General features: G+C 39.6%; 1 protein-coding gene across 1 annotated transcript in view; it reads right to left on the bottom strand.

Moving 5' to 3' along the window:
* Positions 1-9850: 9850 nt before the first annotated feature.
* LOC142143826 (phosphatidylinositol 4-phosphate 5-kinase type-1 gamma-like) overlaps positions 9851-13690 on the bottom strand; it is a 146511-nt gene continuing 142671 nt past the window's right edge. Inside the window, exon 8 of the mRNA XM_075202066.1 lies at positions 9851-10823. Coding sequence (XP_075058167.1) covers positions 10812-10823 — 12 coding nt within the window. The 3' untranslated portion in view covers positions 9851-10811. The remainder of the gene's footprint in view (positions 10824-13690) is intronic.

Here is a 13690-nt window from a genome sequence, read left to right as displayed (position 1 = left end):
CGGATGTGGGAGGAAACCAGAGCACCCAGAGGAAACCCACGCAAACACAGGGAGAACATACAAACTCCTCACAGTGACCCCAGTGCTGTAAGGCAGAAGTGCTAACCACTTAGCCACCATGCTGTAAGGCAGAAGTGCTAACCACTTAGCCATCATACTTATTTTATTGAATTGTTACTCTGCTTATTTTGCTATTAAGCTGCATTGTGAGTTGGAACCACACTATTTGAAGTGGACAATTTTCATTGGATAGCGACTAGACGTACATAACAGGACCCTTGGTATGGGCAGGAAAAAAGGTAGACTTTTTCCTAAAATTATTTATAGGTGCATATTGTATATTTTCTACTATCTCCAATAAAACATTATTCTGTTCATGGCTATTTTCTTCTTCTTTAGTAGAAAACAAAAATTCTTTAAAGTGAGTATCCTAATATATTTTTGTATATCTATAAAAGATTAAAAAGGGTATGGGATGGACATTGAAGAGAACTTCAAACCATTGCTTTATTTGACACTCATTTATAGAGAAATATTATTAATTTTGTTACTGTACTGAAAGTGAGGCTTAAACCACATGAATTAAGAGACCGGAAGTCTCCAAATGACTCATGAAACGCACAGACAGTAATTACAATATAGTAATTGAATGAAATGCACACATCGAATGTGAATAATATAAATGAAATATATATCATCCAATGCTTGTGAATGTAAGCACATATCATATGAAAATCAATGTCCTTTCTTTTTCTTAAAAGGATTCTAAAGTCCAATATGTGTGAATTTCACACATTAAAATACATATTGTATTCACTTTTTGTGTCTATAGCTCCATCCTGGTTTCCATATATATATTTTTCATTAGTGTGTATTGGGCTTTTTCACGTATCTGAAGCCTGGTAACATGGTGCTCCTTTGGACTGTTTGCGCTGATTTATTTGACATTCTTTTTGGGCACAGAAAGTAAGACCAGAAGTCTTTAGCTGTGTGCGGTTCCTTACATTCACTTCTTTACTATAACAACGGAATTCCACTTATTTCCAGTATCAGCGTATGTCACCTACTTCCGGTATCGGCACAAACTTACTTTCTTTTACTTTCAATATTTTAGGATATGGATTCCATTAGTGATATTGGGGCACATTTATCGGGAAAAACGAGAAATACTTATCAATCCTTATCGCATGGATAAGGATTGATGTATTTCTCAAATTTATGAAAAATGGAACACAGAAACAGCAGTTCCGAAAAACTGCTGTTTCTGTGATAAAAAAAATCACACTTACCCCCCTCTTCGGGACGCGGTTTCTCCGGATCTCCTACTGGTCCTCTTCGTTCCTCTTCTTCCTTCAATTGCGCATGTGCAGTTCAAAGAATTGCACATGCGCACAAAGATCCCCGCTCTTTCTCTGCAACTATCGTTGCAGAGAGCGAACGGTGAGTGACAGGGAGGGATCATGTGATCCCTCCACACATGCGCTGTCCAGCTCTGCTCTTCGGAGCAGAGCTGACAGAATTGTATTCTTTCAATTTTGATAATGTACGCCAGCTTCAGCACGATAGTGTCAGGCGCTGTGCCTGTACCGCTCATAGGTGCCGGGGAACGGCCGCATGCTTGTCGCCCTGCCTAGCAATGGGATGCTGTTCTGGATGTCAGCTCCCTTCACCGCATACAGGTGCATTTCAGCCATGGCAACGTCGGCGGTCAGCTGTGCTCTGACAGCCAAAATCCTCATCCCCCAATTAGGAGCCACTTCCTCCTATTTAGGGACCTCACTTTCACTGGCTCCTTGTCAGATATTGGTTCACCAGTCTACAGCGTTCCAGTGTCCTTCTCCTTGTTCCTGTTTGTTGCTTATCATTCCTGACCTCTGGCTCGCTCCTTGACCCCCACTTTGGCTTTGTGATTCGGTACCTTATTGTTCCTGACCTTGGCTTACCTTGACCATTCTTCTGGTATTCCCCCTTGTACCTCGTCTCGGCTGTTCCACTCTCGCTAAAACTGCCATCCTGTGTATACTTCATTGCACTGGTGACTAGTTGGGAGAACCGCAACCTGCGAACCTCACACAGCCAAGCCCATACCTCCTTGCAGGGGTCCCTTGTGAATACCTGGGGTGCGTTAGACTCCACGCTTCTCAATCTAGTTGTGTCAATACCAGTCAGTGGCTACTTCAGTACTTCAAACGTGACAATCAGCTTTTTTTTTTTTTTTAAAGTTTTATTTTTGAGAAGGTCAATAATGAGCATCAGTCCAAGACAAAATCTGTTACAATCGGGTTATGCATGTTCAGGGACTAATACAATCATTGTATATCATAATAAAAAGAGTTTTGATATTGACCAAGTTTTAACTAAAAGAATAGAAGAAAGAAGAGACAGAAAAGGGAGGATAGTCAGAGAAAAGTGGGCAAGATAGATTAGGAGGCGGTGTGGCAGGCCGCCAAAAGAAGAAAAGAAAAAGAAAGCAAAGCAAGAGGTAGAAGAGAAGTGGGGGGGAGGCAGGGGGGGGGCGGGGGATGGTAGCAGGTTGAGGGGGGATATCAAGTGGAATGTTTTAGAGGAGTCATAGAGCAAAAGGAATTTGGATTTGAAAAAATGACATCCACGGCTCCCAGACTTTGTTGAATGATTAAGAGGTATTGCGCAGTATGTATGTCATAAACTCCATTTTGTATGAGTGCCAAACTCTATTAATAATTGTCTGCATAGTAGGCGCGGAGGGTTGTTTCCAATTAGTGGCAATTTGACACAGTGCTGCAGAATCTATGTAGCGGAACATTTTTGTTTGATGTTTAGTTGCTGATGGAATCCCAAGTGGGAGAAGGAAAAACCTGGGAGAAATTGGGATGTCAATCTGTAGAATCTGAGACGCAAAGTTCCGTAGTTCCAACCAGAATAGGGCAAGCTTGGGGCATTGCCACCAAATATGGAGGAAGGACCCTTCCGACGAACATCCTCTCCAACATGAGCTAGATGAGTCCGGAAAGATTTTTTGTAATCTGGCCGGGACCAAGTACCATCGATAAAGAAGCTTATAGGCATTTTCTTTCAGCTTCACACAGATTGAACTAGAGGCCGTGTTGGCTTTTATTTCATCCCAATCTTCCCCATCCAAGGGACCCCCCAGATCCTCCTCCCAGGCTCGCTCATGGGAATCTTGGGTGTCTGAGTCAGGGACTCTCAGCTCTCCATATAGCCGAGATATAAGGCCATTGTTAGAAGATCGCCGGAGGAAAAGTGACTCGAATGAGGTCAACGGCCTGATTCTTAAAGATGATTTAGTGGTGGAATGAAAATTTCTTAGTTGCAGGTATTGAAAAAAAAAAAGTGTTGGGAATATTGAATTTGGTTTTTATGTCTTCGAATGAGGGAAATCAAGCGTCTGTAGTGATATTATTAAGATAGTAAACATCGTTCCTTTTCCAAAATTCAAAGGACGAAACTATACGACCCGGTGGAAAATCTGGGTTATCAAAAAGAGGAACAATTGGACTAGGAGCCGGGGTGAGATTAAACTTTGAGTTTGCTCGGTCCCAGAGAGAGAGCGAATACGATACAATTGGGTGATAAAGAGCGGACCGAGGACGTTTAGTGCGAGGGAGCCACAGGAGAGAGGAGGCGGAGGAAATACCTAAGCTTTCGGTTTCGATCGAGACCCAAACTCTGGAGGAGCCCGGGGAGTTCCATAAAATACATTGGGCAAGTTGCCCTGCCAAGAAATAGTTTTTAAAATTGGGGACTCCCAAACCGGCCTCCCGCGTCGACCTTTGTAGGACAAGGAGCCTAACTCTTGGACGTTTTCTACCCCATATGAATTGTGAAGTATAATGTTGCAAAAATTTGAATACATAAGGGGGGATGCGTATGGGAAGGGCTTGAAAAAGATATAATAACCTGGGCAAAATGTTCATTTTGACTGAGTTGATTCGCCCTATTCAAGATATGAGGTTTTTACTCCAGGTTTCTAAATCAGATTTAATTTGGGATAGTAGTTTAGGATAGTTAGCTTGGAAAAGATGACTATATTGTTTAGTTATGTAGACGCCTAAATATTTTATCTTTTTTTGGTGCCATTTGAAGGGGAATTGTTGAGTGAGAGAAGATTTCATGCTATCTGTGAGATAGAAATCCAGAGTTTCTGTTTTTTGAGGATTGATTTTGTATCCAGAGATGTAACTGTAGGTCTGCGAGAAGGGGGGGTAGAGAAACAGCGGGATCCGAGAGAGTCAAAAGAACATCGTCAGCATATAATGATATTTTATGTTCGGATTTTCCTGCTTTAACTCCGTGTATCGCCCCGTTAGATCAGATTTTTGCTGCTAATGGTTCAATTAACAGGGCAAAGATTAAAGGGGAAAGTGGGCATCCCTGCTGCGTCCTATTAGAAATTGAAAATGGGGAAGAGGCGACTCCGTTGGCCACTACCGTTGCTCTGGGAGACTGATACAAAGCTAATAGGCCGTCTAAAAACTTACCAGAGAAACCCATCGACCCCAAAACCCTAGACATAAAGGTCCAAGAGATGCGATCAAACGCTTTTTCGGCATCAAGTGCCATGATTAGTGATGGTGATTTACCAGAATGAATAGAATGTATGAGGTCAATAGCCCGTCTGGTGTTGTCTATAGCTTGGCGGCCTGGTATAAATCCGACCTGATCTGGGTGGATCAGGGAGGGGAGAAGGGTGTTCAAGCGGTTAGCTAAAATTTTGGCATAGATCTTGAGGTCCACGTTTAATAAGGATATAGGCCTATAACTGGGACAGGAGGTAGGCTCTTTATCTGGTTTTGGTATAACAACGATAGTGGCCAAGGTCATCGCCTCATTAAAAGGTGAACCCATTAAGATGTTGTTAAAGAAATCTGTCATATGTGGGGCAAGGTCTATGGCAAATTTCTTATAATATTGTGCCTTGAATGCATCGGGGCCTGGGGCCGATGATGATTTCATCATTTTTATCGCTGAAATTGTTTCTATCTGGGTGATATCCGCGTTCAAAAAAGCGATATCAGTGTCTGAGAGATGTGGTAGTGAGAGAGATGACAGAAAAGATGTTATTTCTGTATCAAGAGATTCGACAGAGGCTGAGGTCTCGGGGAGATTGTATAAAGCTTTGTAATAATCGTGGAATTCTTGAGCGATTTGCACCAGGTCATACATAGGCTGCGAGTTAGGAGATTTTTTGAGTTTTGTAATCTGTCCTCGAGATTTTTTCTGCCGCAGTTTGTTAGCGAGCATAGAGTCAGCTTTGTCATCCTTTTCGTAATATTGCTGATTTAATTTTTTGAGAGTATTCGCTGCTCTACGAGAAAGAATTGCATTTAACTGACCTCTTACTGCAGAAATTTGTGTGAGTAATGTAGTTGATGGGTGAAGTTTATGTTGATCAAGAAGGGAGGTTAGTTTGGTCTCAAGGGAGAGAATTTCTTGAGATGCTAATTTTCTAGCTGCCGACGTTTTACTTATCAATCTACCTCGAATGGTAGCCTTATGGGCTTCCCATATAATGCCTGGGGCTATTTCCTCTGAAGTATTTATTTCAAAATATTCTTTGATTGCGTCCTTAATTTCTTGATGAGTCGATTGGGCCAACTGGATGGAGTCGTCAAGACGCCAACGACGAGAACGTGGAGCTAATTTTATTAAATCAAGAGTAATATGTACTCCGGCGTGGTCTGTCCAGGTAAGCGGGGAGATTCCTGCGTCTAATATTGTTTGGGTGAGGGGATGAGAGACAAATATCATGTCTATGCGGGAGTAACTACCGTGTGGGGCAGAGTAATGTGTAAAGTCTTTTGCATCAGCGTTTTTCAGGCGCCAGGTGTCATGTAGCGCTAAATTGCTTATACATGTTAATAAGGACTGGGAGTCTTTTGAGGGAGTGGGAGGAGATTTTTGGCTGGAAGAACCAGAGGACCTGTCCAGTGTTGGGTGTAAAATGGTGTTAAAATCTCCAGCGAGGTTAATATGACCCTGTGCAAGGCGCCCAATCCGATTAAACACATCTGTGAAAAAGGAGCTTTGGCCCTGATTTGGTGCATAAAGAGAGATAAGTGTGACTTGCTCAGAATGGAGTGTTCCTATTAGAATCAAGTAATGTCCCTCTGGATCAGAATATGATTTGGTTAGGAGGAAGGGGACTCTGTTGTGTATTAGAATAGCTACTCCACGTTTCTTGCAATCCGCAGAGACAAAAAACATTTGAGTATAAAGCTTACTTTGGAGACGAGTATGCTGTCCTGTGAGATGGGTCTCCTGAAGGAAAACTATATCGGCTCCGTCTCTCCTGCAGGCTCCCAAGACCACCGCACGCTTAGTAGGGGAGTTCAGGCCGTTGACATTAACCGAGAGCACCTTGAGCGCCATGGGTGTTGTAGATGGTGTGAATCCTACGTAATATCAGCAAGAAATTTTTTAGAACATAAACAAATTGGGAACAGAAATAAGCATCAGTCCACTTGGTGATTTCAGAGAGGGAAGGGGAGCAAGGAAAGAAGCCACAGGTAAGAGAAAGAAGAGAGGAGAGATGAGAAGAAACTGACCGTGAACTTTTGAAGGCCTCTAAGAGGATCCATTCTCCTTCACTTGGGACTCAGGTTCTCACACACTGATTACCATGTGTCCTCCTATGTTACACGAACACTGTTGTTTTCTTTCTTTTTTTTTGCACCAAGTTATCTATAGTTTATAGATCATTTCCCCTTATGGGACTTAGAATTCAGGGGCATAACAGTATTGTTGGTACCCTGACTTGGCACCATCAGTTAGTAATGTCGTTGTCATTGTTACAGATTTGACGCTACATCATAGATTGTGTTGTTGTGTTGTTTTTTGTTTGTTTCTCTCCCTTTTCATCCTTCCTTTATTTTCCTAAATTTTCGCTCTCCAATTTAAATTTTTTACCGCCCCTCCCCTCTGGTCAATTACTCACTACAATAATGTTCTAGCTACACCAGCCAACTGAGCTGGACAGTCTTTCACGGCCCCTCATATGGCCAACTAATACCTCACTAAATTTACCACCCCCCACAAGCACCCTTACTAGTATTGCAATGTATTTTTTTCATTGTGTTATTTCTATGATAGCCCTATCAGGGGCTTTCCTCTCTGAGGGCTATGGCCTATTTAGGCCTCTTTCTTCTCATCTCTCCTCTCTTCTTTCTCTTACCTGTGGCTTCTTTCCTTGCTCCCCTTCCCTCTCTGAAATCACCAAGTGGACTGATGCTTATTTCTGTTCCCAATTTGTTTATGTTCTAAAAAATTTCTTGCTGATTTTACGTAGGATTCACACCATCTACATTAGTATGATTATTAATCGATCGATAGTTCCTCATTGTCTTAAAAAACGAAAGCTCTGTTGGGCTGGAGCAGCTATAAACATATTTAGGAGGAATAAAACTTCCCAAAAATTTTCAGCAGTTATATTCTATCAATATGAAACCACTTATTAAACGAGTTTTGAATGAAATTCAAAGTTGGTCGAAATTTCTATTGTCACATTTGAGTCATATTAATTTGTTAAAGATGGTTGCTCTTCCCAAATTACTTTATCCTCTCCAGATTCCTCCCTTAGTTTAGACTTCTGCTGATGAGACGCTTTTTAATAGGGAGTTTCAGAAATTTATTTGGCAGAACAAACATTCACAAATTAGCTTTGTCAAACTTCAACAAAACGTAAGCTATTCGAGACTGGCTCCATTCTACAAATCTATATACTGATACTCAGTTAAACTACTCCTTTATGGCTAACGTTAATTTAATTTAATTTCTGCACTTACAGAAAGCTGATTTATCTCAGGATATTCTAGATATTCCTTTATTGATGTCTACTTGGGCAACTTAGAAGACAGTATGGAAAAAATGTAACTTATACAGTTCTCAATCAATATTTTTGCAATTTTTGATGCACCCTGCCTACTATAATGGTAAAGCCTCTTATCCTTTTTCCTCAAGAGTAATTTGGGAATTTGCAATGTTCAATCTCTAATGAACTTATAAGAGTACAAACCCATGATTTAAATTTGGGATACCAATGATGCACTGGTTCACTATTTATCAAGATCAACATTATGTCTCTACAATTGTAGCGCTATTAACATCACGCGATTAGTGTAACAAACTTGATGATGTATTGTTACAGCCTTTGGTTGCTCGTGGGGCTGTTTCTTTGCATTATCAACTTCTGCATGGATTATTTGATCATGTGGGAGCGCCTTTTAGTTTATCTTGTTGGCTTATGATATTCCCGGAACTTTCTATGGATTGTCTTATTAAAACTCTATTTTAAATTATTACACTACAGTCTCAGCTAGTTCATATAGGGAGATGTTCCTAAATATCTTTCACCGGGTTATCTATCGCCTAAACATCGGTATGCCATGGGTTTATCTGAAAATGATATATGTCTTAAGTGTGGATCCTCTGGGGCTTCTTTCATACATTGCATGTGGGAATGTCTTCCAATTTATTTTTTTGGGAGACAGGTTCATCAATATGTTTTGGAATATCTTTTGAATTATAGCCTATTTACTCTGGTATGGGTGAGACTCCAAGTGGTTGATTCTGCTTTAAAAATGTCTCTAGGGAGTAGGAAGCTACTTCTTATTATTTCAGCGGTAGCTAGAAAGTGTATTTTACATCAGTGGATTTTTGACCAGCCCCCTTCTCTTACTTTACTTAAGATCAAAGTATTTTTTGTGTTTAGGACTGGCTGGAGACATCATTACATAAAAAAAGTTATGTTAAGAAATGTTTTATTATTTGGGAAAGTTTTATTAATAGTTTAACAAGTTCTACACAATATTATTTATCATTGTTTTCGTTTTGTTTCGTTCTATATGGTTTATGAACCACTACATAGATCCTCTGTATGGTCTTCTTAAACCTTCTATTCCCCAGTTATTGAAATAGAGGTTGAATTTATGTGTTTAATCATTCACTTTGGCAATTTTGTCAACATATACAATAAGTACCTATGGATGCAACCATTGTTTACCATTTGCTTAATATATGCATGCATGCAATAAATTGAATTTCCTCACTGTCGTTTTTTATTTATCACTATTAGACCTATCTATTTACTTTACCCATCTGCGCCAAGGGGAGACTATTTCTTTATGCTTAGCGCTATACACTTTGATTTTTAAGAGGCACCACTTTCCTTTGCCCTTCTGTCTGAAAAACTGGGGCCTTATGGCACTAATTTGTTTATTGACACCAGAACATAGCTCTTTTTTCACGTTCTGCGAACTGTCAGACTGTGAATGGGCAATTTAAGACATAAATTTGCCTCACTTTGGATTATTTTACCGTGGTCTACATCACTAGTGGGGTTTCATCAGCTTGTTATTACAGTAAACTATCCAGTACTTGGTGACAGCTAATAGGTGGGATGATGTTCTCTTTAAACTTCTCACTGCTCTCAGATCAAATCATAGGAACTCATCTGATTTAGTGTCATAGGTCTGATTAGCACTATTACTATTGTCATGAATTGTGAACAATATTACCTCATGTAGCCAGTTCAAGCTTGACTGGGATACAAGTACTGTTGTTCTATTAACACCATTTTATTAAGTAAATCCTCAAGACAGGGTGAATGACACGTTTATGCCAATATTATTATGGTCAAACAAAGTTAACAACAGCATTACACAATTGTCAATGTATCTATATAGTGTGTTTTTGCTTATTCTATTAAGCGAAATCTAGATTGGATTGCCTGAACCTTCTTCAACTTTAGATGAAATAAAAATGGTTTAGTAAAGTTAATGAAAAACTTTGTTGGTTTTTTTTTAAAATTAAGGTTTATTTAGTCAAAATAATAGATAACATATACCACACAGGAGTTTTAGTCTAGTTTAATTTTAGTTGATGTCGCATACAGCATATTGGGAAATCTAGTTTCACAAAATGGAAGACAGTACATGAATCGGTCACACTGCTAAAAATATTTTTTTTTTTTTTAAAATGATGCAGGAAATAAAACAAGTAAAATTATTTTGGTGAATAATGGTTACAGGTGACATCACTATGAGAACTTGAGAAACAATGTCTCTTCCCTAGCATATGGCTCTTCAAGCTTTCCTGTAGTATTTCAGGGAAGGGAATTACAATTTGCAAAATTGTAAGATGCAAAAACTACCTAGAGGTGGGCTATGAACAACATTTGTAATGTCAGACAACTTTCATATAAGACTAGAACAATTCATGAAATACTTGACCTTGAAGTCCCTTTCTGTGCAGTCAATAGCTACGCATATGGATATTGATTAAAAACTTCCGAATCATTAAATCCCTTTCCTTAATTTAGGATCCAGCAATGCCTATGCTGAGTACTATATGCTGTTTTCTCATGTTTGGAAAGAATTGAAAAATCTAAAATATACAACTGCATTTTTTCAATATAATTTTAGAACTACTGTGGTAAAAAAAAAGGCAATTGATACCTTCCTGACTAGTAAGCATGATATAAATGAGCAGCTATGAAGTATTCCACATTTATCCTGGAATAGCAAAATCTGTTCCCTAAAGTTTCTCCTGCATTTGAACAATAACACTTTAAAGCTTAGTTGTTATTTTTTTTTCTCTCCGATGGAAACACTGGTCATTGACCCAGAAGGTTCCTTGCATCCAGGACACAGAACATAACAAAGGTACACTAGATTCATAGGATATCTATGCTGCAGAACAACTGGGCAATGAACTTGTGCAGAGTGAGATGCATTATGCTTCAAATTCCAGTCCTAGACCCAGTTTCTGACCTCCTGCATTGATGTTCTTGCCATCGAGCAGCGTAGATAATGTTAATTTGATACCTGGAAGACATAAATATTGTATCACAAAAAGTGGCTACATATTTGTAAAGTGGGATTTACAATTATCAGGACTAACTAATGTTTTAGTGATGCGTTTTAGTGCTTTTTCTTTGTGCTTTTGATGCATTGGTTTCTCTGTATTACTTGTAAAAAAAATTAATAAATAAAGTATGGATGAAAGCCAGGATGTATTTTATAAAATAAATATAGTAAAGCTAATAATATAGTTATCATATGGATTATTTCTAATAGAACCAACAACAATGAATTTTCTTATACTTCTTACTTTGAAAGACTTATTTTGATAACAATTATACCTCACTTGCCAACCAATCAGCCAAGTGAATGTGCTATATAAACATTGCAAAAAAGTTAAATTGTAAGCCATTGAAAAGGGAAGTAATATCCGAAACACATCTACAAAGGGGAACACGAGGACAATTCGGTGGTCGACAAATGGTCATCGAGTGCTAGTCACCAACCTCTAGATCCCCGGTATCCATACTGTGTTAGTTTTTGAAAATGCTCTTTTTAAATGATTTGGAATAAATATTTATACTTATACTGGTCTTCTCTGAATTGTTTCTTTTAATTATACCCTAAAATTACAACCCCAAGAGAGCAAGAGAGCACAATGATGAAATTTAAGCTACATGAAGAAACACAAATTAAATTGGCTTAAATACTGTCATGGTATGGGAAGTTAAAGGGTTTGACCAAATTACCTAAATAGTTACGTGTTGTGAGTATACCACTAAGTAACAACCACCAGTAAGACACTTATTGGTTTGTATGCCATAAACATGGACAGCAAATAAATATATGACATGGAAGTGAACTGCATACTTTTCTTATGGTTACTTTTGGCATAAGGAACATTAACAGGTGGTAGTATTTACTTGTTTTGCATTACGTTTTAGAAATTTATGTGCATAATAAACTTTTTCAAACTGTATTAACCTTTTATTGTTACTACATGCAATTTTCAGGATATCAATACAGGCTTTACTTTTTGCACATACACAATTAATACACATATAAATTCTGCAAGAAGTCTGGAAATCAGCTCATGTTTCATAGCCCGGTAACTAAGTAAAAGCATTGACTGCTATTGTATCTGGCAGTCACAGGGTCTATAAGTGGAACCAATTGGATGACAAGAGTAAATAGCACATAAAAACATTTTAATGTATTGTAAGACCCTTAGGGGCTCATGTAGAGCTGGATGCATTTGCGGCCCAACTGTATGCAGGAAAATAAGCACGCATGATGAAGCTCATCTCACGATGGTTCCAGCTACTAGCATTTGCGCCAGGTGTACATCAAGAGTAGCAATTGTGTAGAGATGTTGCTTGACAATCTTAATAATAAATATGACTTTCTCATTACCCAATTTGTATGAATGCTTGAATTGGGTCGGTATGATATACCGACACTTCTCCGCCCTACTTCAGGAGCATCCGGGGGCCGGCTGTTAGCGAGGAAAGCAAGGTGAGGGAGCGCTAAACTGGAGAGGCGCTCCGCTCCGCCTGCCTTCCCTGCTTGTCTATGGGAGCTGCATCCGGCAGCAGCTCCCTGCTCCTCTCTGGTCCAATTCTCACTGTCAGTGTCGGGTGTGACATCATCATGTCCCGACACGGTCAGTGAGGAGCATCACCAGAGAGAAGCAGGGATGCAGCTCCCATGGACAAGCAGGAGACAGAAGACAAGAGGAAGAAGAGAAGATATAATTAGGAAGCTCAAGGAAAGTTAAGTAGAAACGGAGGAGGACAGCAGGGGAAACAAGGTGATGGAGGGTACAGGGTGATGAAGGAGGGCCACAGCGTGGGTGATAATGGAGGGCACAGGGTAATAATGAGGGCACAGGGTGATAATGAGGGCACAGGGTGATAATGAGGGCACAGGGTGATGAAGGAGGGTCACAGGGTGATGAAGGAGGGCCACAGGGTGATGAATGAGGGTACAGTGTGACATGTAGGAGGCACAGCGTGATATAAAAGGGGCACAGTGTGATAAGGAGGGGGGCACAGTGTGAAATGGAGGGGGCACAGCGTGATATGAAAGGGTCAGTGTGCTAAGGAGGGGGCACAGTGTTCTGAAGGAGGCTGCAGTGTGATGTAGGAGGGGCAAAAGTGTGACTTCACTAGTGAGAGGGAACAATAGGAGCAGGAACAAATATAGATGAAGAGGATCAAGGAGGAAGAATAGCGGGAGAGAAGAAGGATGTAAGACACAGGAGAGAGTAGGTAGGGAGGGACTGAGAGGGATACCTGCAATGAAGATAGGGGCACATAGGAACACAGAAAGGAAACAGATAGGTGAAAGGGTAACATGGAAGATATGAGGGAGATAATTTGGAAAGTTTTCTTATAATATTATGGAGCTATGATGGAAAATGTAAGTGCACAAAGGAGACATGAGGGAGAGGTGGAAAGGTAATCTTGATGCAGCAGAGGTGGGGGACACTGGGTGGATGGCCTTGCATCATTTAATATGTTTTATATTATACTATAGTGTTAAAAATGCAATTCACTCTATCAAAATCCCTAAACTTTTGGGGGGCCCGGACGTTCATTCCATACCAGCAGTTCTAAATTTCCACTTCGACCACTGATTTGTACACAATAAGATAATGTAATGAAGTGCCATATATACACCAGAGAATAGTGTCTTGACCGTTATTGATAAATGTGAAAGCCACATTTACCATATAAAATGTAATGAAATACAAACACAAAATACAAATGAAATTCAATTATACAGAATAAGAATACAATTATCTGTTGTTTTCCCCTTTTAAAATCAAATGGCAATATTCTTGTCAAAGTCCAAATGGAAATATCATCTAAGTAATGAGAATAGATGGC

This window comes from Mixophyes fleayi, chromosome 1 (genome assembly GCF_038048845.1).
Source record: "Mixophyes fleayi isolate aMixFle1 chromosome 1, aMixFle1.hap1, whole genome shotgun sequence".
NCBI lineage: Eukaryota > Metazoa > Chordata > Amphibia > Anura > Limnodynastidae > Mixophyes > Mixophyes fleayi.
The sequence above is the reverse complement of the archived record's forward strand: the minus strand, read 5'-3'. Positions and strand labels throughout refer to the sequence as shown.